General features: G+C 39.9%; 1 protein-coding gene across 1 annotated transcript in view; it reads right to left on the minus strand.

Annotated features, from left to right (window-relative positions):
* Nucleotides 1-23,248, minus strand: part of KDR (kinase insert domain receptor (a type III receptor tyrosine kinase)) — a 42,646-nt gene that overhangs the window by 12,740 nt on the left and 6,658 nt on the right. The window contains exons 5-24 of the mRNA XM_008587487.1: nucleotides 23,042-23,238; nucleotides 20,281-20,411; nucleotides 19,864-20,032; nucleotides 19,161-19,300; nucleotides 18,339-18,516; nucleotides 16,864-16,978; nucleotides 16,614-16,777; nucleotides 14,382-14,538; nucleotides 13,353-13,476; nucleotides 12,730-12,838; nucleotides 11,561-11,902; nucleotides 9,262-9,408; nucleotides 8,794-8,925; nucleotides 6,356-6,462; nucleotides 5,808-5,943; nucleotides 5,340-5,444; nucleotides 3,881-3,994; nucleotides 3,216-3,304; nucleotides 2,506-2,659; nucleotides 472-569 (exon numbers count right to left, since the gene is read on the minus strand). Coding sequence (XP_008585709.1) covers nucleotides 472-569; nucleotides 2,506-2,659; nucleotides 3,216-3,304; nucleotides 3,881-3,994; nucleotides 5,340-5,444; nucleotides 5,808-5,943; nucleotides 6,356-6,462; nucleotides 8,794-8,925; nucleotides 9,262-9,408; nucleotides 11,561-11,902; nucleotides 12,730-12,838; nucleotides 13,353-13,476; nucleotides 14,382-14,538; nucleotides 16,614-16,777; nucleotides 16,864-16,978; nucleotides 18,339-18,516; nucleotides 19,161-19,300; nucleotides 19,864-20,032; nucleotides 20,281-20,411; nucleotides 23,042-23,238 — 2,908 coding nt within the window. The remainder of the gene's footprint in view (nucleotides 1-471; nucleotides 570-2,505; nucleotides 2,660-3,215; nucleotides 3,305-3,880; nucleotides 3,995-5,339; nucleotides 5,445-5,807; nucleotides 5,944-6,355; nucleotides 6,463-8,793; nucleotides 8,926-9,261; nucleotides 9,409-11,560; nucleotides 11,903-12,729; nucleotides 12,839-13,352; nucleotides 13,477-14,381; nucleotides 14,539-16,613; nucleotides 16,778-16,863; nucleotides 16,979-18,338; nucleotides 18,517-19,160; nucleotides 19,301-19,863; nucleotides 20,033-20,280; nucleotides 20,412-23,041; nucleotides 23,239-23,248) is intronic.

A 23,248-nucleotide genomic window follows, 5' to 3' on the forward strand; every position in this document is an offset into this window, starting at 1 on the left:
ATAAAATCTTCCCTATCCACCTCTCTTAAAACTGATGTACATGCACACAGAAGTGTATGCTTCTCCTATATAGTCTATAACCCCTTCCTGCTGTATTTTTCCCCTGGCATTTACTCCCGTCTAACCCACTCTGTATTTGTTCACACTATTTATTGTTGGCCTCATCCATTGGAATATAAATTCCATGAAAGTGGCCAGCTCTGCCTGTTTGTCCACCAAGGTATCCTCAGTGCTCAGATGACTGCCTGGCACTTAGTAGATGCTCAATAAGTATCTAACATACAAATTAATCTCCTGAAATCCTTCACAACTTTTAACTAGCAGAAACAAAGCCTCCCCAGTAGAGCTCTTCCAAGAGTCCTAAAGTGGTGAATGAATTACAGTCCCAAACAAACATGAGTGGCTGGCACTGAACATCTTTCCAAACCTGCGATCTGAAGAGATAGCTTATTTCCCCTTGAGCTATCTCACCTTCCGTGATGCCAAGAACTCCATGCCCTTTGCCACTTGGAAGCTGTAACAGATGAGATGCTCCAAAGTCAGGAAATCCTTGTACAGATCTTCAGAGGCTGTCAGAAGAGGCAGGAGATTGGGGATCAGTATTTCCACCAGTCGATACGATTTGTTTCTAAGTTTGCTAGAGTAATAATCTTTCTAAGACTTGGAAGTTAAATTTCAGGAAATAGAAGCAGAGAGAAAATGCCTCTATCTTCTGTAAATTTGCTGAATCCTGGTATTATCACATCAGCCTTAATCATACCTCTTACAGAAAATACTGGTTTTTCCATCTTAACCAAAATGAACTAGTAAATCCAGGAGGCAGAATGAAGGTAAAATTGGTATAAATAACAGGGAGAGAAAGAGGACTCTTTCAAATTTGCTATTTTAAACTTTTTTTTTCTATTTTTCATGTACCCAGAGGGGTAAACAATAGTTTCATATCAAGAACTCTAAAAATAAAACAACAATATTCAGGGTCATTGAATCTCTTCTCTCCAGGCTTTGTTCTGGGACAAGGGCCAAAGGTCAAACCATAATCTACAACGGATAACTAAAAATACCAGAAATGTATTTACTTCTCTTACTTTAAAACTAAAAAAATGCTGTAATTACATTATGTCAGGCCTGAGAGGATGTTTTTTTCCTCAAGGATATGTATGAGAGACAACAGGAACATAAGAGAAAGATGAGTTTACGTAAATCGGTGGTATTTACTTGAGTGCAACTGGTCCAAATAAACGCTAAGACATTAATGGACATTTCAAAATGATCTCTTAATTTTGGTCAGATAAGATAAGACTCACGGCTTCTTTCCTGGAGACAAATACCAGAGTAAACAAAAATTTAGTTGTAATAATAACTTTATGAGTAGTAAAAATGATGTGAGCCTTTTTCTCAATGACCTGTTATGCTTAGGCCTAAAGGGTTCTTAGTGAACAATTGGTGAAACCCCCTCACTCTCCATGAGGAAAGGGAGGCAAAATTCCAAGCCGTTGCCCTTTCTACTCCAACACACTACCTCCATCTCGTAGCTCAATGGCCACTGTTTTGTGAGAGAGGAGCAGGTAGAATTTGCTCTGCTCCATGTGGGCCCAGTTACGTGAGGCCTAGAGAACCTCTGCATGCTCTACGGAACCAAGTCCCAGCCTTACATTGCCTGCTCAGCTTCGAAGGGAAAGAAGTAAGATGTAAATTCTATCTGTAGCCTCATGTCAAGGGAAACCAAAGTGGGTTTCTTCCACCATTTCATGAGTGGATTCTTCTAGACTCGCGCCTCAAGAGGTCTTAGATGTGAAGAGGCCCCATCTCTACATCCAGGGAGCTGTTTCTGCTCCTTCTGAGGGAAGTAGATACACCACTTATCCTGGTGCTAGGTGAAGTCCTGGAAGTTGGGCTAGGGCCAAAGCTCCATCCATAAAGAACACTAAAATATCATTGGAAATGTAACAGGATAAAGAAAGGTGTATTTACCAAGACTTCTCTGAGGAAATATGGTTGGAAGGAAGGCTTGATAAGCCACTTGAGGTGGGGTAGAAACAACAGGTGGTCCTTAGCCACCTTGGAGAAGGGTAGGCATGATGAACTGAAAGATTTGTGCTGTGCTGGTGAGGTATGCAAATGTGGGGCTGAAGCACTTAGGGCAACAGGGAGGTTAATCAGCCACCAGAGCCTTCTTTGCCCATCCAGAACATAGCACTTAGCCTCTCCCACTGAACCAATATTTTAAGAGTATTAGTGTGATTGGTGCTGACTGCTTAGCCCACTTGGGCTACGCAGACTTCTTAGGCTAGCTCTGCTTTGCCTCACAACCTAGCCCTCTGCTTTTTTAGGGCTACCACACTTCACTTTTGGGAGACTGAATGGAGGCCATCTAGAAATTCAGGTCTCTTTCAAATATGATGTAGTACTGGAATTTTCCCATGACCAAATTCCTTGTGAGATCCTTTTACCTTGTTTATTCCTACAAGAGCATGGGTTAAGCATGGAAAAAGCAATGGCAGGTACCTTCCTCTTCTTCCACATCACTGAGGGATTTCTCCTCAACAAATCCAGAGCTGGTGGAGCTCTGGCTACTGGTGATGCTGTCCAAGCGGCGTTTCAAATCCACAGGGATTTCCCCAACATAGTCTTTCCCCTGACGGAATCGTGCCCCTTTGGTCTATAAAGAAGAAAATGAACAAACTCCTCGAATACCTAACAGGTATCTAAAATGCAGTATACTGTGGAAACAATTGAGACTATTAAAAAAAAAAAAGACAAGAAGGACATCAGTTTCAGGATTGTACTGTCTCTAGGCTGAAATTTTGGACAAGTTTTTCTTGTCCAAAATCCTTTGGACAAGGATTTCTTCTATAAAGCCTAGCTCCTTCCTTAGCTTAAAGAGATAAATGCCTCATTTCAAGTTGCATCAGACACATGTCCAACATTAGCATGCTCTTTACAGAGGGATTTACACTCCATGGGCCAAATATGGCTAGGGAGAGAGAAAATAAATAATCCAAAGCTGTTACTCTAGAATGGGTCAGTAGATTAAAGACAAGAATGGAGCATGGGAAGTGTACCTCACCCAGAAGGTAAAAGAAGTCACAACACCTAGAAGTAAGGCGAGATCCTCACAAGTTCTCACAGAATTTCAACCAAAAAACTAACCTGCACCACTTTGAGTTTTCCTTCATTTTACAACAGAGCCAGAGTTGAGTTAGGAAATGACATACCTTGTAAGGGACAAATTCATTTCTCTTGCTCCTTAAGTAAGTTGATAGGTTTCCAAACTTGCAGAATTCCACAATCACCATGAGTGGCCCTACAGATAGCACAGCATGTCAAGAAAGGAAAACATGTTTCATTCATGTTTCTCACTAAGTTCTTAATATACTGACGGACCCAAAAAGACCTTAGAAGAAGACCTGTCATTGAGAAAGGATCATAGAAATCAGCTTGTCCCAATCCCCTTTATTATAGCTTTTCTTTTTCCAAAAGACAATTCCACAATAAGACTAACCAAAATTTCAGAAGAAAATCCAACCACTTGCTTTTCAGTGCAATCACCTAAGGTGACCCCATTTCGAGGGGAACCACTGTTAAGATCCCTTGCTTTGAAGTTTTGGGGCAAGTTTAGTTTTCTCATCTGAATATCTATTTCATAAGTAGCAAATTGCATCATAGTGATGTCACATTTCTTAATTCAGAGAAAGTTTTAGAGTAATTTAATTACAGTGCCCATTAAACCTCCATGAAATTCAAGTTTATTTATATCTAGAAATCCACTAAGTATTTTAAGTTAAAGAGATCAAGGCTATGGGAGTTGAGTGGTTTCCCTCAGATATGAGCAGAGAAGATTGTGTCAAAATTGGGGAACCAGGACCATCCAGTTACTCACCTCCTGGCTTGGTACAGGCACCTAGAAGGTTGACCACATTGAGGTGGTGGCCAATATGAATGAGGATCTTGAGTTCAGACATGAGGGCTCGGTGTTCACTGTGTGTTGCTCCTTCTATACATACAGGGCAAAGAGGGAAACCATAAATATGGGCATTACCTTAGGATGAGTGATGCCCCTCTCTCCACCACATGCAACTGTGCAACTTGCCCTCCAGGGGTAAGACAACTGTAACCTAATTTACAGACTACGTGCATTTCCTTAAAAGTCAAGTGTAAATTCTATTTTCTAATTTGAAATCAGATTCTTACTTTAAGTGAACCCAGAATGCTTATTAAAGGAATCCGCTGTGAAGTCTTTTGCAAAGTAGAAAACACTCGTACTTACTTGTACATCTGCAATGGAATCATGCTCAGATTCTCTTCTTTTATAAAACTGGACTTTTGTATTTCAGGTTTACTATGCTTCTAAGCCTGATCATCTCAGTGCTTCCACATAAGGAAGCAACACCATGTATTAAATATCCTCATGTGTTGGGATCTATACTGTTGTTTTAGTCCATCTGTACCAAGCAGGCAACTTAACAAGGCCCAGCTGGCAAGGCCAGTTGGCTCATGAGGCTGATGGCCCTAAGACTATGTGTTTGATCCTATATGGACTGGTCTACTTTTCTCTGATTCACAGGTACAGTCCACACTTCAGACTGATGAGCCACCTCAAAACTACATGCCCCCTTGGCACAAGAGAGAAAAGGCAAAAGGAGAGATATGGCTTTGAAATGCACAGACCTATTGGCAAAGGGTCATTGGCATTGTCTTCATCAATGAAAGCACAACATATTTGGAGCAAAAAGCTTTATATGCATTAACTGCCCCCGCCAAATTAAAATGGCAAGACCAGAAGCCCACTACTATTAGGATTAAAAATCATTTATAAAGCTTTTAATTTCTAAAAAATCATCCATCATCTTTTTTCTTAGCACAACCATTATTTTGCAAATTACTTTTTATATGTGAAGATCTTTTATATATTTCAATTCTAGAGAACATGCTGGTTTTGCATTCTATTGTTTTTACTTACATCAAATTCCTTTCCATGTTTCTAGATAGTCTATAATTATCTTACACCATAATAAATTAAGAAACAATTTAAAAATAACCAAGGTACTTTTTTTCCCCTGTAACCAGGACGACTAAGCACAAGTGTGCAAGCTGACCCCTACACAAGGGTTCCCAGGCAAGGTAGGTAAAACCAATCTCCAACTTTGCTTGCCAGGCATGCACACTGGCCCGAGACTACAAAGGGGGAACCTTTTTCCAGTATGCACAAAGGCATTATATAGGCTGGCTGCATGCTTGGCGAGTGGGCCCACCTAAGCACAGAGCCACTGATAGAAGTCTTGCACCATGTTTAGATGAAACAGAGAGAGAAAGATATCATCATGTAATTCTGCTTTTACCTTTCAACATTTTGACGGCCACTGTCTTGCAAGTTGCTGCTTTGTCAATTCCAAAGGCATCTGCTTCAATAACTTGGCCAAAGGCACCACGGCCAAGAGGCTTACCTAGAGTCAACAATAATAACAACAAAAAAACAGACTTGGATTACTACACCACCAAAGTGATATGCAGAGATTCCAACTAGATGGGGTGATAATACATCCCATTTTAACATGGACAATCCAGTTTACCACCTCGTACTGGCTTATTTATTTTATTATTCCCCCTTTATTCTCCAAATGTTCTGTTTTGTATAATTATACAGGGACCCTACTTCTAAGTGGCTATATAGATGATTACCCAAACTCAAGAAATGAAAATTCTGAACCAGAATCGAACATCTAAATAGACTAAGTTTGTCATGATCCTAAAGGAGGAAGAGATGGCCTGATAAACAAATATCAAATTAACATGGATTGAAAACACACCTAGTTTCAGCCGGTCTCTGGGGAATTCCCATTTGCTAGCATCATAAGGCAGGCGTTCACAATGCTCGTCCAAGGGGAGTTCATCTGGATCCATGACGATGGACAAGTAGCCTGTTTTCAGTTCCCCTCCATTGGCCTGGAAAGCATCAATCCTTCCAGTCACATACACCCTGTTGTTTTGTGTGCTTGTGATTGTTTACAGGAGCTTTATTCCTGATGTCTCATTTCCCAACAAAACTCATGGAGTTTGAGAGCAGTCCTATTATAATCCTGCTTTCAGTGTTCACTTATCCCCCAAAGCTCAGAATTAAGTTTTTAAATCTTAATTACACTAGACAGTCCAAGCCCTTTTCCCCTCTAGTGGTTTCTATCAATTAAAGCCCAGTGGTCCAGCCAAAAGAAAGTAGGCAAGAATGTTATTGTATTGAAATAAAAATGTGCCCATTGAGCCAATAACAATGGGAAGAAACAACTCAAAGAACCCCAGTCAGCTTTCATTAATCATGAAAATCAATGCACATGGGACAGAAAGGAAATTATTTTGTTACCCGCTTAACGGTCCGCAGGACAATGACAAGAAGTAGCCAGAAGAACATAGCAATCACTGCAGTGCCTACTAGAATGATGACTTCCAAGTTTGTCTTTTCCTGGGCACCTAGAAAGACACAATTAAATGAGCATCAACACTTGGAAATTCATATCTTTTGATATAAGATGAACGGTTCAGCAGTAAGGCAAAATCTCAGGCTTACCAACTTGGAAAGATTCTAGAGGACAATAGTCACATACCCCTAACTTGGATGGAGTCTACAGCATTCCTAATGAAAAACGTAAAGCTTGAAAAACATTGCTCATGAAAACTTCCAGCAGTAAAATTCTAAAGTAGTTAAGGATACAAGCATTAATGTCTTAAAAGACAACCATAGAAAGTTTTTGGAAGAAGAACAGTTTTTGAGGAAAAGAAAACAGATCATGTTCTAAAGAGAAGAAAAGTATTTCTATCTTGGGAAAATAAGAGTCTAGTTTTATGCTGATCGTCAGTGTTTTGATCTGTGCAAAGTTTGAAAAAGGATTGTTTAAGAAACCAAGTAGGGAAATAAATGAAGTCCTTTGACCAGAGAGCTACTGGTGACCACTCACCTACTATGCACTCTGCACTCATCACTTTAAATACATTACCCCACTTAATCTTCTCGACCATCCTCAGTTTTCAGATAAAGAAACAGAAGATCAGAGAGGTTAAGCTACTTGATCGAGGGCACACAGCTAGTTGGTGGTAATGGTCAAGAGTTAAATGATGTCTGTCCAACAAAAGCTAACCATTCCACTACCCTGTCCCTGTGTGGCAGAGCCTGAGTGAGGAAAAGAGAGAGAGCTGAGATGAGTACATCATGCATGGCCTGGTCGTGGGAGTTTAAACCACTCATGAAAGGAAAGGGAAAAGGAAAAGCCAGAGGTCGGCTAGGAAAGCTGCAGATGCTCAGGGCTCCAGAGGACAGCTCTGAGTGGGAGAAATTAAATGAAGAAGGAGGCTTTTAACTAAAAGTGATTAGCAAAGAATTGATAAGGAAGCAATCATCACTCGAGGTGTCCCATCAGAAGAGCGCAGTGTGAATCAAACTGGGCCACTAGCTGTGAGAATGGCCCATCGCAGCATCCTCGAGAAGGCAGAAGACAAGTAATTAATTAGTTATCAAAATAAATGTTAACAGTTGAGAGACAAGCACCAAGTATGGAGTACTTCAAGGAGTATGTGCAAATTGGCATTAAAAGATAATATGAATCATCCATGAACTTGATGAAGACCCCTCGTATGTCAAGAAGTATATTTTGTTTCTCTGGTGGTCCTAGTGAAGTAATTCTCTATTTATACATAGAGATTTAAAAGTCCATTTGTACACAGAGAGTAAGAAGTTCATAGATCTAATTGTTTACATAACATTTGGGACCTAGCAGGAGTGTTAAATATCTACCTCTCACTTTCATAGTATTCTCTCCAGGTAAGAAGTAACTAGCATCTCTGTGTCAGTGTTAGCTAGTCAGGCATCCATAACCAGCTGCAGAGCACTGGGGAGAATCTGGGCATCCTCCCTAAGCATCCGCCCTAAATAGGAATCACTTTATATTGACAAAACCACGGTGTCCTTTGGAATCTTTATTTTTAAGTTCAGTCTATGAAATGGTAATAAGCCTACAGATTTGAAAACAGGTTAGTGTATCTAAATGCAATACTTGGCAACATAGCTTTGACAGATGAAAGAGACCAAAATCTAGACTTTGAGGGACAAGTTAGGATGGGTTCATAGAAATCCATCATTCCCCTTTCTATCACCACCTTCTTTCTTCCCCTTGCATACCATTCCCTTACCCACACAATACAGTTTCATTGTTCCACTGGTGGGTTATAAAAAAAGACAAAGAAATACACTTCTTAAGATAAAATATTCTGTCACAAATTACTTTTCCTATCTGAGATTTCACATCACTCCTGCATACACACAGATTTCCTTTCATATTTACATAAGAACCCCAAATTTTCCATTTCAAAAAAGCAATGGTCTATTGTTCACAAGTGAATCTTAATTATCTTTAGTCCAATGAAAACTCTAAACCCTTGTGACAACCTGGATAGCACTGACCTTTATGATTAGGTAGCAATTCTAATGTTTTGCCAAATAAGTATAGAGGTATCATTTCTATAAGTTAATCAAGCCATTCAAACAAAGACAGACTCAGGGAGAAGAAGAAATTCATCCTGCCTGGCTAAGAATTTTTCTATCATAAGAACTACAGGAATAGACACTGTGATTCTAGCAGAATGAAAACAACATTAACTATGTTTTCTGATTAAAAGAATATATACTTACTGAAGGAAATTTACAAAGAACATTAAAAATCTCCAGTTGTCCCACCCAAAGGTTATGATTCCATACAAGATACAGCTAATCTTTAGAAAGCACTGATGTGTCTATGACTTCCCACTGACCTTCTATGATGAAAAACGCCTCCACTTTTGCACATCCAAGAACACTGCATGCCTGGCAGGTGTAGAGGCCTCCGTCCTCCTTCCTCACTCTGCGGATAGTTAGGTTCCGGTTCCCATCTTTCAATACAATGCCTAAGAGAGGAGGAAAACATTATTCTTAGTTATGATAATGTGGTCTGTTCAGTTTTTCAGGAAAACCTTTAAAAATATAAATGCTGCCCTTCATCTTGGGCTATTATCTAACTCCGAAGAGACACACAGAATCAACTGCAGACTGATCTCCCGTGAGGCTTCCATGAGAATTCAACAAGGCTCTGAATACTCTGATTCCAAGTCTAGGAAATGAGCCTGACCATGTACACTGACATGCTTTTTTCTACCTTAAATGCATCAAGAAATAATATGAGTTTTAGGTAACATCCTTGAGAAAGCTCTGCCACCAAAGAGAGAGAAACAAGTTCTATTCACCTGAGTCTTCCACAAGTGTCTCATTATCTTTAAACCATGTAATCTGTGGAGAGGGATTCCCAGATGCTGTGCATGAAACTTCAATGGTTTCCCCAATACTTGTTGTCTGATTTTCTAGGTTTCCCGTGATCATGGGTGCCATGCGCTCTATACACATAAAAGAAAATCATAGAACATGTAGTTATAACTTTTGGAATAGTTTTAGTATCAGTAAATTTTTAAACACTTTAAACTTAGTAAACAGCAACCTGTTGATTTACTAAGCTAAAAATACACAGAAGTTGGTAGCACTGCTGGTCACTAAATTAAATGAAAAAAGTAAATTAGGACAGTTCAGACAGATTACTGCATGTCTTTAAACACTCATATTGGTGACTCTAGCTGGTAATCACAACACAAAATAAAGGTTCATGGTCACTTTTATGGATTTTTCCTTTAATCAGACTCAGCCTCCCCAGGGGGAAATTTCCCTCCTCTGAAAGCTCTAGCCAATAATAGCCTAGAATTCTGCCATGTTTTTCTTGGAAAGTACCAAACTTCAGTGTAATTCAACAAACAAAGAATGACATATTTATTTGGCAATTTTTACAAAACTCATTTAATATTATTTCTCTTATTCACTGTCAATCTTCTGCAATGGGCAGGACAGAACTATTAGCCGCATTTTGCACATGAAATAACTGCAGTTCCAGGGGCTTAAACAACTTGAGTCCCTATAACTAAGTAAACAGTTGATCTAGTAAAAGAATCTTGTGAGCCTAAAAGACCATCCAGTACTATTTCTAAAAACACAGACAAAACAACAATATCCTAAGGAAAGTCAAGGATTTTTTAAAAAATAATAAAAACGAAGCCCATGAGTATTTGCTTAAGTGTATAAAAAACTTTAGATTTATCCTTTTCCTACAAATTGTCAAAGTGTTGTGGAGATACCTTGTCCAAATCAAACTGAGCATCAAAACAATGCTGAAAGAATCCACTTCGACACTTAGCAAAATGAGATCACTTCAGCGTTCCTCCACATTGGGGATTAAGCAAATGTACTGGATGCTAGTCTATGTCTAAGAACAGATTTTAGGAAAACAACTTGGAAATCCTTAGGAAAGCAAACCAGCTAACCAGTTCATGCACATATTTCCTCAGCATGGCAAGGCCAGGAGCCTCCTTCACATCTCTTCCCGAATTCTTCCATTAGCTTGAAACCAGACCAGCCACCAATGTCAACAGAAAATACACGGTCATATATGTGGTGTGATTTGAAGGGCTTTGGGGATGACTTGACCCAAAAATATCTATTCTTCTGATCCTGAGTCTTAAAACTAGCAACCATTATGCTAGTGTCTATCTGAAGAGATCTCTTAAAATACGCCATGGCCTCTGAGAAGACATCATTCCTCCAAAACTTTGGCATAGATTAGTTTACATAGGCAGTTCCCCTTCCTAACAGTAATAAACACAGGACATATGCATCCTAGGAACTGGGAAGGAACACTAAAAGGAGGAGAAAATGGGGGGAGATGGCACAAAGAGAAACTCCCCAAATTTGCCTGGTTTCCCCAGAGACAGAGAAGTGGCTGCCCAGCCTTGCATGAAGCATGAGGTTAGACAAGGCGTAAAGAGTGGCTCCACGGGGAATTAACAAGGCTATCTGCTCACTAAGATAATCGTCCTATTGACCTTGAGCTATGCTGGACCACGCGAGAAGGCCCAGAGGTACAGGCAGTGAGTGCAGCACCCTTCTGTGGACTCTCCTAGGTCCCAAACTCAGCCCATCATCACGCTCCTTGTGCAGCAGATATCTTATTGGGCATCTAGTATGTACCACTACATTCTATGACCACAGCTAAACAGGGAACAAAATAGAGAACAATCCCTGTCCTCACACAGATGACCCCTCATCTATGTTTTCATACTGTCCATCGTGTTTACCACTGTGAACTTCTGGAACTCTCCTAGCTCGTAGTAGGCATTCCATAAATATGTGTCTATTTAAATCAATGAATGCCCAAGAATATTAGGCAGAAATCTTCCTGGTTCAAGCTAATCCCTCGCAGATGCTAGTGAGTTACCCCACCAGCAGGGTCGGAAAGAATCATGTTATTTCCTCTTTTTAATGCATCACTTCACCATTATTAGCTTCTTTCTCCCTCAAGGACTTTCAGTGAATAATATAAGTGTGTACTAGTCTACTTCATAAGCTCCAAGGTGAGAGGAAAATAATCTTCACACAGCACCTGAAAGCACTACATTTAAGGCATTGCAAATGTATCTGGACAATGATCCAGAGTTGCTTCCCTACCGAGGACCGTGAGCCGCCTGACCACACAATGTCTTTTCTTGGTCTTCTTGTCTTGAGCAAAGCAGACGTAGTCTCCTTGATCCTGCAAGGATGCATTCTGGAGCTCCATGACCAAAATGTCGTTTGTGCTATTAGAGAACATGGTGGCATTCAATTTCCAAAAAGCATCCAAGTTCTTGCAAACAGGCGTGGGCAACTCTCCAGCATGGATCGGCAGAGCCCGTGGGCCAAGCTTGTACCACGTGAGATTCTCAAACGTAGCTCGGTCTGCAGCGCACCACAAAGACACGCTCTCCTGCTCAGTTGGCTGCATGCCAGGTTGCAAAGTAATTTCAGGACCTCCTGAAATGTAAAGTCATATTTAGAGGATGGTGATTTAACATGGTACCACACACTATCGTCTTCTGGTTTCCTTTGGTCTACCATAAAATGCCAAGAGAAGGGAAGTTCCAGCAGTCCCAGATGATGTACGACAAGGTGACAACCAAACAGAATGACTCAGGTCCCAAAATGTATTACTTTGCCAAAATATATTATTTGGAAATGTAAACAAATTCCCCAGATATTTATCACATATCCACTTTGAGCTCTAAAAACAGTTTTTTAAATTAATAAACCCAAAGCAGAGTATCTAATCATAATTGAATTTTAAAAATTAGTTCATCATTAACATACAACACCTGATGACAATAAAGCCACATTTATTACTACTAATTAGCCCAGACTAAAATATTTTATCCACTACAGCCAGCTAAGGCTAATCCATAAAACTAAGATGTATAGGCAAAATCAGCCGTGTTGGAGGGGCACTGCTCGATGTCATTCCGATTGTCTCCAGAAAACTCAGCCTCGTCGACTGTTCAGCAGCAAGCTCACAAAGATTACTGAGCCTCAATCAGCCATGCACTGTGCTAGACTCTGATGATCAAGACATAAATATGACATAGGACTTGTGGCCTAAAGCATGTATGAAACCATTCTGTTTCACATATCAGTCCAGAAGCTACTTGAGGAGTCTTAATTTATGAACAAAAGCATCAATTATCAATTCCCGTTCTCTTGCTAAACACCATGTCACTCACATAAATGGCAAGGACAACAGAGGATTGCACAGCTTAGTACTCACTTTGTGAGTGACCCAACCCACCCCTCCAGAGAGGAGCACTTACTGGTCACGTGGAAGGAGATAACCCTCTCTCCTTTCCCGACTTTGTTGACCGCTTCACATTTGTACAAGGCTGACACATTTGCTGCTTGGATAACAAGGGTACTTACAGTCTGTGAAAAAAACAAATCTCAGGCCATAAACAATGCAGGCTGTGTTAGTGCACATGCATTCAGACTTAAAATTCAGCAGTCCCACAATTGCTATGACCTGCCCACTCCATTCCCACTGTGGCAGCACTGACCACTCAAATTTACGCAGTTACACTTATGCTGGTGTGTAGCTCACATGCTATACAAATAGGACTTTGGAAACCATGAATTAATGATGTGTTTTAATATAACACTATATACATTTTCTCACTCTCATCTTTATAAAATCAGAATCACCTTATAACAGATGTACAGATTTAAAGGCATGCGTGATTCATTTTTCTCTAGTAAGCTATTAATAAGTTAATAGAACTACTAAAAGTCAATGATGTTTTCAAACCTACCTAATATGCTAGTATTTTATAATCCAGTCTGATTATTAATCTCCAATCTGCCTCACATATTATTGCACCATCCTTCCATTAAAGAGAGAGAAAGAGAAAAAGATTTTCAAATTAAAGAACTTCGAACTCACTTTGTTTTTTCCTTCAATTAGTGCAAACTGATTTTTGTTGACTTCGATTTTATTTCCCCCCTGGAAGTCCTCCACATTTCTCCATTCTTTACAAATATATGGATTTGTCATTAAGACAGCTTGGCTATAAGAAAGAGATAACAGATCATGTTATGATTTAATTTTTCTATAATTCAAATCAGTAATAAGAAAAAGAGTCAGACTTTGGTTAATATGTTCTTAGAAATAACTTTCAATGCAGCCTACCATATTACAAGACTTGACGCCAATTAAAAATAGGCCACGGCACTAAAGGAAAAAGTTCTAGGTAGATTCATTCAGGATACAGGAGGGAAGCAGCTATTCTGGGAACAAACCTCCATTCATAAATTGGATCGACAAGACAATTCAAGTTAATTTAGTTCAAAGGAAGGCAAGGAAACTTAGAAACCACTGGGCTTCTTAAAGTAATTTCTCTGGGACTGTGGCCTTTGTGTAGGAAATGGTCAACAGCTGAGGGAGAAACTAGCGGTGGTCATTTCAAAAACAACAACAGGAAGTGGATTGCTTAGGGTGGTGGTGGGTTGGTGGTGGTTTTGTGTTTTTCCCTTAAGGATATCTGGACTTGTGTTAGAACATGATAAGCTGGGCCTGAGACTCTGAGGTCTATCGCTGCCTCACGTCCATCAGTGTTTCCTCTGAGATGGACCTTCTCACCGATAAGGAGTGATGTGGTGCTCACCCCTTGATTGCATAAAGAGAAAAACCAAAGATTGGCAATTAGCAGACTGTGCAAATGGCTTGCATTTGGAGAAGTGCACATCAGGGAAAACCTAAGACAAAAGCACGAGCTAATCCCCAAGTGGAATACCCCAAGCAAAAACATTTCCTAAAACTTAAACACAGAGAAAGATGGAAGGAGATTCAGAGTGTCACTGAAGGGAGAACTTTCTTAGGGATAGCCTTCTCGGTTTACAATGGAGTCACATCATAGCTAGGCTATAAGAAATACAAACAGCATGAAAAAAAAGAGCACAAAGCCCTACTCGCCTGGGCGTGCTGGAGCACTCTTCCTCTAGCTGCCAATACCAGTGGATGTGGAGTGGGGGAGGCATGGCGTAGACCGTGCACGTCAGCGTCTGTGTGGTACCGTACTGGTAGGAATCCATGGGAGAGATCAGAGATTTCTCACCAATCTGAGGTGGGACTGGAGACAGGAAAGACAACTCCTGAATTGTCAATCAGCTTTGAGGAATGGAAAGTAGAGGATTTCAGCAACTAAAGTTAACATTTTTTAAGCATATGATTTTGCCCCCACTTTCTTTTTCAGACAATATCTACACTTGGAAGCAGGAAACCTGAGCTCTAGTGATACTCATAAAAGTAACAATAAAGTTTCAGATAATAAGCTAATAATAATGAAAATAACAAGAAGCTAATAATAATAGAAGACTAATAAGCTGAGTGACTTTATGCAAGTCTCAAAATCCTGGGGCTCAGTTTTTCTCATCTACATTATAGAGATAGTTCGCCCTGTCCTCCCCAATCTCACAAGATCAGGGCAAGGCTACAGAGAGAAAATAGTTGGAATAACATAGTAAATACATTTATTATGTGCCAAGCATTGTTCTAAGTGCTTTGCATCAATTAATTCACTTAATCCTCACAACCACTATTATTGGCCCCCATTTTACACATGTGGAAAATGAAACATAGAAACGTCACCCAGTCATTAGTGGCAAAACCCAGAACAAACCTACACACTCCAATCTCTGAACCCAAGCACTCAACCACTGCATTACAAAGGAAGGTGCAAATCCTTCTAGAATGCACCAGTATTGCCATCAGCCTTGTTTTTCATTCTCTCTCTCTCACCCCCCCCACATCCCCTTTCTTTCTTCTTCCCTTCCTCTTTCTCTCCTTCTTTCTTGCTTTCTTTTTTTGGCTCCAAAGTCATTAGTGCAAAACTATTCTCTTATCACTGTCAACCTAAAGCCTCAGGTTATACTTTAAAACTTGACTTCTTTTTTATGTTTATTTCATGCAGCGGGGTAAATGCTAGGGTGAACCAAATGTTTAGTGACTTTGTGAACTGATGAAATAGGGATATCCACTGTCCATTTTTCTGTCTTTATTTCTTGTTCATTTCTTCTCCCGTCCTACTTACTAGCTTTCCAGTTTCTCTCCCCTCCCCAATCCCCTGCTCCCACACCACTTCTAAGTAACCTTTCCAGAACCTGTTATCTTTAAAATACTCCCCCCATCACCCTCCTCGCCCCCCCGCAAAAAAAGAAAAGAAATGAGGCCAAGCTCAGCAGATATACAGAGGAGTATCAGGACATGAGGGGAAGCACCTTAATGTCCTGTGAGAATATCCTGAAGTTTTAATATGCCATGACAGTAGGAAGAAAAAGAATTACAACAGAGAAGTGGTCCCCAAACTGCTTGGAGCAAGATGCTAACAGATGTACTTAGGGGAAAAGGGCTCTGGCCAAATACGTGTGTTAAACCCCGTATACTCTATGTCTCTCCCGCTGGAGAATGACAATATACATGGGTATATTAAAGGTAGGTCCTGAGAAGTCCCGCAATAACGAAACCAGTTTTATATCACCTTAGCTCCTCCTGCTCTCACTTGACCATGGCACTCTTCTTTCCCCACCCCAAACCCTTATTTATATCTTTCCAGTTTGAGAAAACAAAGTTGAAATCATCCTTAAATCAAAAATTTATCTTCACTTACAGACTCAGAGTCAGATTCTGAACTCCCGTCAAAAAAAAAAAAAAAAAATTCCAACCAAGCCAACAGTGTCAACCTGCCAAAGCCTTCTGAGCTGGAATCTGACTGCCCAACACTGATACACCAACTACAACTTCAAACTGGAAGCTTTGCACAAAATTCAAGGAGAAGAGTCTAACACATCTGCATAGAAGGTGTGCAAATGCCATGAGACAGGAACAAAGGTAGAGCACGTAGCCTTGACGACTGTCCTGTAGGCATCCTGATTTCACAGCATTAGGCCATCAAGTGTACCATCTTCTCTAAAATTGCATTTGACCATCAAACCACTTGTCTACATGGCCTCTTAAGCAAACACAGCCAGAGCACCCTGTCCCACATGGCATTTCAACTCCACCACCCTCGACCATTTTTATACATACGTCCAATCAGGATGAGGGTGAAGCAGCAGGAAAGAAAGGAATGGTGGTGTGGCAGTTTAGGAAAACAGTCATACTCTTCATTATAAATCTTGGGCAGAGAGGAAAACTGAATGGACTCACCATTCACAACCAGAGATACCACATGGCTCTGCTTCTCCTTTGAAATGGGATTGGTAAGGATGATGGTGTAATTTCCTGTGTCTTTTTCACTCACTTCCATAATTGTCAGTACATGCCCCACTTTAATTGTGTGATTGGACTCAAGGGGTCTCCCATTTTTATACCTATGAAAAAAAGTCCCAGGAATTAGTACAACTGAAGGACTTGCTTTCCTGTGAAACAAGGTTTTGCATTTATTTCCCATAGTTACCATTTTATTTCAGGGGGTGGGTAACCAAGGCACTTCACAGGGACTCTGACACGGTCTCCCACTGTGGCTTCCACCAGAGATTCCATGCCACTACCAAAGGCAACAAAAGGTTTTTCTGAAAGAAAATAAAAATAATTATTCTCATAAATATCAACCTGTTGTAAATGGTCGTTTGGTTTAGTTTTCCATTTCAAGTGAAAAGTCGAAGACCCTGGGGTTCTGAGCGGCTGCAGTTTGAGACTCCCCATACTCCCTTTCTACAGGTCACATTCCAGCTGCTCCCACACCTCGTCTTTCACATTTGCTTTCCTCTCCCCCCTGTGCACTCCTGCAAGCCTGCTCATTGCTCAAGTCTCAATTCAAACATCTGCTCCTCTGTGTACCTTCCTCTAAGTCCTCCAGGGACCCTTGGGTGCTCCTTTTCTGCTCCCATGACACTCTCTACACACGTGTGATATGCCCAGGACACAGTCCTCAGACCTCTTCTCTTTATCCACACCTTCCTCTAGTCCCAGGTTTAAAGTACCATTTATACAACTTCTGAGTTTATATCTCCTGCCCTGACTTCTCTGGGTTCCAGGTTTACGTATTAAATATCGCCACTTGGATGTTTAATGGGTATCTCCAAATGGACAAACCCAACACTCTTTCCCCAAATCTCACTCACCCCTCAATCTTCCCTATCTCAGAAAATAACATCACCATTTATGAGCTTGTTCATGCTAAAGCTCAACAGTCATCTTCTACTCTTTTTTCTTTCTTACACCCACAGCCAATGAACCAATCAACAGATCCTTCCTGTTGACTCTACCTTTAAAATATATCCAAAATCAGATCACTTCCCACTACTTCCACTTCTACTACCCTTGTCCAAGCCACCCACCATCTCTCACCTGGATTATTGCAATTAGTCTCCTAACTGGCCTCCCTACTCTTGTCCATTATAAATCCAAAATGCTTACCAAGGCTTATAAGTAGGGTGCGATATAAATTATCTTCTAAACCAAGACATTTACGTGAGTGAAAGACAGTAAATGAAAAATTAAGATGATTTGTTCAAAGCCCCACAGAAAGTGATTGAATCCAGGTTTCCTCAATTTGCAAAGTTCATGCTTATTCAAGTAGACCTCTCAGCCTTGCAGTAAAGTGAAATTTTAGAAACTACCTTAGATAATAATACTTAACTTATTATAGTAAGAATTATAATTGCAGCAAGGACTGCAAGTAATATTTAGTGAGCACTTGCTGTATTAGTTCGTTTCATCTCTACAGTTGGAATTTGAACCCAAGTCCCTGACTACAAAGCTATTCTCTTAAACTCTAGGTCATGTGGCCTCCCTAGCAAGAGCTCAAAAGTATCTTTTGAATGAACAAAATAGGAATCACTACCTGACCTACAACTGAATAATTGATAATTATTCAAGTTATCTCACTTTTCGAGGCACAGCATAATTCCTGAGGAGATCTCAGCTTACCATGGACTCTGACAAATGTGCTGTTCCTCTTGGTCATCAGCCCACTGGATGCTGCGCAGATGTACAATCCTTGGTCACTCCGGGTTACACCGTCTATAGTCAAGGTGCTCAAAAATTTCTTCATCTCACTCCCAGACTGGGATTTTAAGTCCCGGTTTACAACTTTCTTATGCTGATGCTGAGAAAAGAATTTACTGAACTTCTAAAGCCCAGCATAACATTACCCAATAGCTTCTAGTTACCCACAAAATTAAGTGTTGGCCCTTGGTGAACACTATCTAAAGCTAAAAATAAGGACTCCATAACTTTTAACATTGTGCAGACAACACATATATTTGATTTCAGGAGAAATGCATGGAACCAACTGAATTAGGATTTTAAAAACCTCATATGGTGAGAATAAGATGCATATGAGCTACGGAAGCACAAGCAAATATGACCACCATTTAAGGAAAAGTGTATCTCAGACCACCTCTTAAAGAGAAATTTCCTTATAGGGAAAATAGATAAGGACCTCAGAGAACAGAAAAACAACATAACGTGGAAAGATGCAATCATCTAGAGAAAACTAATATTCACAGCCTGATTACAGCAGCATGGGTCAGAGTTCCTGGCATTGCATCTTCTTGTGGGGGCTGTGTGCTCTGCATTTCTCTTAAAGTGTGTGTGTGTGTGTGTGTGTGTGTGTGTGTGTGTGTGTGTGTGTGTGTGTGTAAGGCCTTTATATTTTATCTGGCCTGAGAGACTCTATCTCTCAAACAAACTCCATTGGGGCTTACTATCAAAGTATTTAGAGGTCTGGCTTTGAATTGTTAGTGTTACCTTTGAAGAAGGGTGTTCCCAGTTGAAGTCAATCCCCACGTTTAGCTCAGTTCTTGCTGTACAATTTAAGACAAGCTTCTCTCCAACAGATAGCTCAACTCCGTGTGGGGGGCTCAGAACCACATCATAAATCTTGTAGCCTGGAGCAAATAAATTGAGAAAACAGAAAGTGAGCGGGAAAGCGAACCTATATTTTGGCACAAATTTTTTCAAAAATGATGAAACTTTAACATGGGCCACATCATTTTCCCCTGAGGGGCTCAGCAATACTTGGTAGCTCCCAGGAAAATGGCCTACAGATATTTGCAAAGCATGACCTTCAGAGATCTCAAAGAATTTATAGTCCAGTGGATATAAAAGTAGTACAATTTCAGGGGCCCTGGACCCACGGGGCCAGCTTTAGCAAATTGCTGAACTTTTCATAAAATAGGTATAATTTAAAGAATTCATAACAAGCAATGCTCTGAACATTAAATTTTTTATAAAATGTGCTCCTATAATAACATTCTTTTTTTATCCTTGGTCTTAACAAGAAAGGAGAAAAACTAAATTGCACATGGGTTTATTTGCTAGAAAAGAGTAGATGTAATAAATTGCCCAATACCATATCCTGAGTTAATATATTTTTTTAATATCCCTTGTCCTTCACTCTATACCTCAGTCTCCAGGATAGTAATGATATAGAAAGGAACTGTCCTCTCACCTACGACCACAACTATGTACATAATAGACTGGTAACTTTCATCATTGATTTTTGCTTCACAGAAGACCATGCCGGCATAGCTGATCATGTAGCTGGGAATAGTAAAGCCTTTCTTGCTGTCCCAGGAAATTCTGTTGCCATCAGGAACAAATCTCTTTTCTGGATACCTCTGAGCAATAGAAAGAAATATCAAATATTTAATCCAGTACTATCCAAAAACGAGATGCATGCACAATAATCACCCAAGAATCCTCCTTATTTTTAAGAATAAAAATTGGTTTTATTCACTGTCAACTGACCCTTCCTAAAGGGTCTTTGCCACTCATGGTGGAAATATTATTATAAACAGGATATCCATCTTAATTTTGGCTTAAAATTATGGAAATTTAAGAGATGATTGAAGAAGGTGTTACTTACTGCACAAAGTGACACATTGAGGTTTGAAATGGACCCAAGACACGGAATCACCACAGTCTTGTTTTTGTTCTCAGTAATATACACAACCCCATGTTGGTCGCTAACAGAGGCAATAAATGGAGATCTGTAATCTAGGAGAAAATTTAATTCTATTAGTGAGTTAATGGTATTTACTAGAAAGGTTGGTCACCTTTCAGGTTTGTAAACTCTAACTAGAGAAGTGAATGATTGGAAATGACACCTCACACAGGCTAAAGGAATCCACAGGTTAGTCTGCTGTTAGATGACTGGCTCCAAGGACATGCTGGTGGCAGGCAAGGGGGAGTTGGCAGGGGCAGAGGTTGGTGAGGTGGGAGGGAACGTGTGCACTTGTGTGTGTATGAAAAATTTGAAAAAACACTTCCAGAATGAGACTGACTCCTTTCACAGGGTTCATCAACAAGTAGAGTACATTTTATAGATTCCACATTTTAACAGATGAGTCGTTATAATTTTTTTCAAAATAAAGGATCATATTTACATTAAAATTTAAAGTTAAATTTACACACTTTACCTAGAAGTTTTACTGATGTTTAAAAAATTCATGTTCTCTCTCTTTAGGTAAATAATATAAATGTCATGAAAATAAATTAATGAGTACCAAAGGATCTTTAAATTAACATGAAATAACTAAACTTTTTTGAATTAAGTAATTCAAGAGAACATTCCGTGTGGGCTTTCTAAGACTGTGAAGACTAGAGATACAATTGTTTATAAAATAATGTTTGATAGTTATTGCATTTAGTTTAAAATTCAGCAGTCATTAATATCTTCAATAACAAAAGTTTAAAAAGCCACCGTGCCAAAGAGTGAGGAAAAAAACTAAACAGATTTTAATCCCTTTCAAACTTATTCATACAACGTTAATACACTGCTGGGAACCTACTGCATTCCCCAGAGATAGAGATGATGTGGTGTGGAGTCATGGTTGAAATCACAGAGAGGTAACATGTCATATCACCACGCCCAATACAGCTGATCAAGCATTTTCAGAGCACTTCATGATGGTTGGTCAAGGTGAAGAAGGAGTTAATTAAACCAAAGGGGAGAAAGGTGGCTAATTCTCTACAACAGCAGAAGTCCGATTTCCTTCCCAGCTGGAAAACACAGAAAAGCAGCCAATCTAGCCCACCACATGCCATAGCCATTATCTTATGAGGCCAGGGACCACTTCCTGGCTCCATTCATTGCTGGAGGGAATGGGGTCAGAAGACTAAGGAAGTAAGGTGGGGACCAGAGGGGTCATTAAAGACCTGTCCATAGGGAATACTTCAATGTTTCCTTTCCCATTGTTAAACTTCATGACCAAATCTTGGATAGCTCAACTCCTAGAACATCAGGTTTAGACAGGAAGCAGAATTTAATGGTATATCCAAAGACAGCTAGTGGACAAATAAACAGTGCTAGGGATTGCTGCTTCTTAATATTGCCTACCTTTCATCCACATGTTATGAAATATTACATAACTTGCTTACAGAGCAAGCTTTTGGAAACTAAATTAACCCTTTGACATAAGACGAAAGCTATTCAGTAAATCAATTCTATTTCAGTGTCCCAAAAAAGGAAATAAACAAAAGAAACCCAAACAATCACCCATCCTCTCAAAATACAAATATTTACTGTAACTCATGAAATGAATTTGCACATGTCTCCAGGTTTCCTGATGTGGGGAGAAGGAAATAATGAGATATTATGGGAGAGGTTCATCTTGTAGTATTTCCAGACAGTCTGAAAGCAGGAAATCCTTGCAATCTTCTGAGAGAGCCTCATCTCCCAAGACTGCCAGATCAAAAGGGAGCCAGAAATTCTCTAAGATCTGAGCCTTGTTTCTTTCAAATCCTGCAGAGGGGAGGAGGAGGGCACAGAATTCTACCTTGGACTGTGCTTCCTTTGAGCAAAAAATAATTCTCAAACATTGTACAATTTCAAAGTGACACAGGTTATTTTGAAGTGGTCTCCACTTTTCTACTGCCCTGACCATACTGCACCATAGCAATGCAAGTGGAGATATGCAAGTGTGTTTCCCAAAGTTGATGAAATTCCTGTCATGTAAAAGATGCTTCTGGAAAAAAGTCTAAGTCTTCTCCAACTGCCTCAAATCCCCCTGGATGTAAAGAGGCAATATAAATGTATAAATAAAATGTCTTTAAAAGTTTATCATCACTGAAAAGAAAAATATTTAGTATATCCAAACAAAATATGATGCAATGCTTAACATTCTTCAAAATTATATAATAGGTATGTCATTTAAGTCAAGTTTTCACCAGAAAATTAAGGTAGTATAGGAAACTCCAGAGCCCTTGCCTATTTTCCTATGCATTCTTGGGAAAATCTCCTACTCTGCTGTAGATAACCTATCTGTCCACAGACTCTCCATAATTCACCCCTGAATCTTCCTTGATTTCAAGGAAGTTAGGTTTTTTCCTCAAACATCAGAAGCATTTTTATGAGTCTCCATAGCCAATGGTGAACACAGATTTACCTTAGAAACAAAGATCAGAACCAGACTAATTGAGCAAAAGCAATGTCACAGGGCCCATTCTCCAGAACCAATCAATGAGTCATTTCTCAGAGGAAGCCTCGGGGAGGAAGAATTTTGTATACTCCAGTTGGCGAACAGCTTTTAGAGCAAGGCTTTTGTTGGACTCAATTCTTCTCTGCCCCTATTGTGTTTTATAAGTGGTAAATCCACGTGGGAAATGAATTCTATTTCACCACTTACCTTGAACGTAGACATAAACAACCGAGGCCACATCAGTGTCCTGGTAGGAGCACTTGTAGGCTCCAGTATCATTTCCGATCACTCTTGAAATTGTGAGTGTCTTACAGAAGAAGCCATCACTGCACTCAGTCACCTCCACCCTTTCCTCAGACCCACTCTGATTGTTGGGCCAAAGCCAGTCCAAATCCTGCTGTCCCCTGAAAAATT

The sequence above is a fragment of the Galeopterus variegatus genome, unplaced genomic scaffold, assembly GCF_000696425.1.
Source record: "Galeopterus variegatus unplaced genomic scaffold, G_variegatus-3.0.2 Scaffold4402, whole genome shotgun sequence".
NCBI classification, from domain to species: Eukaryota; Metazoa; Chordata; class Mammalia; order Dermoptera; family Cynocephalidae; genus Galeopterus; species Galeopterus variegatus.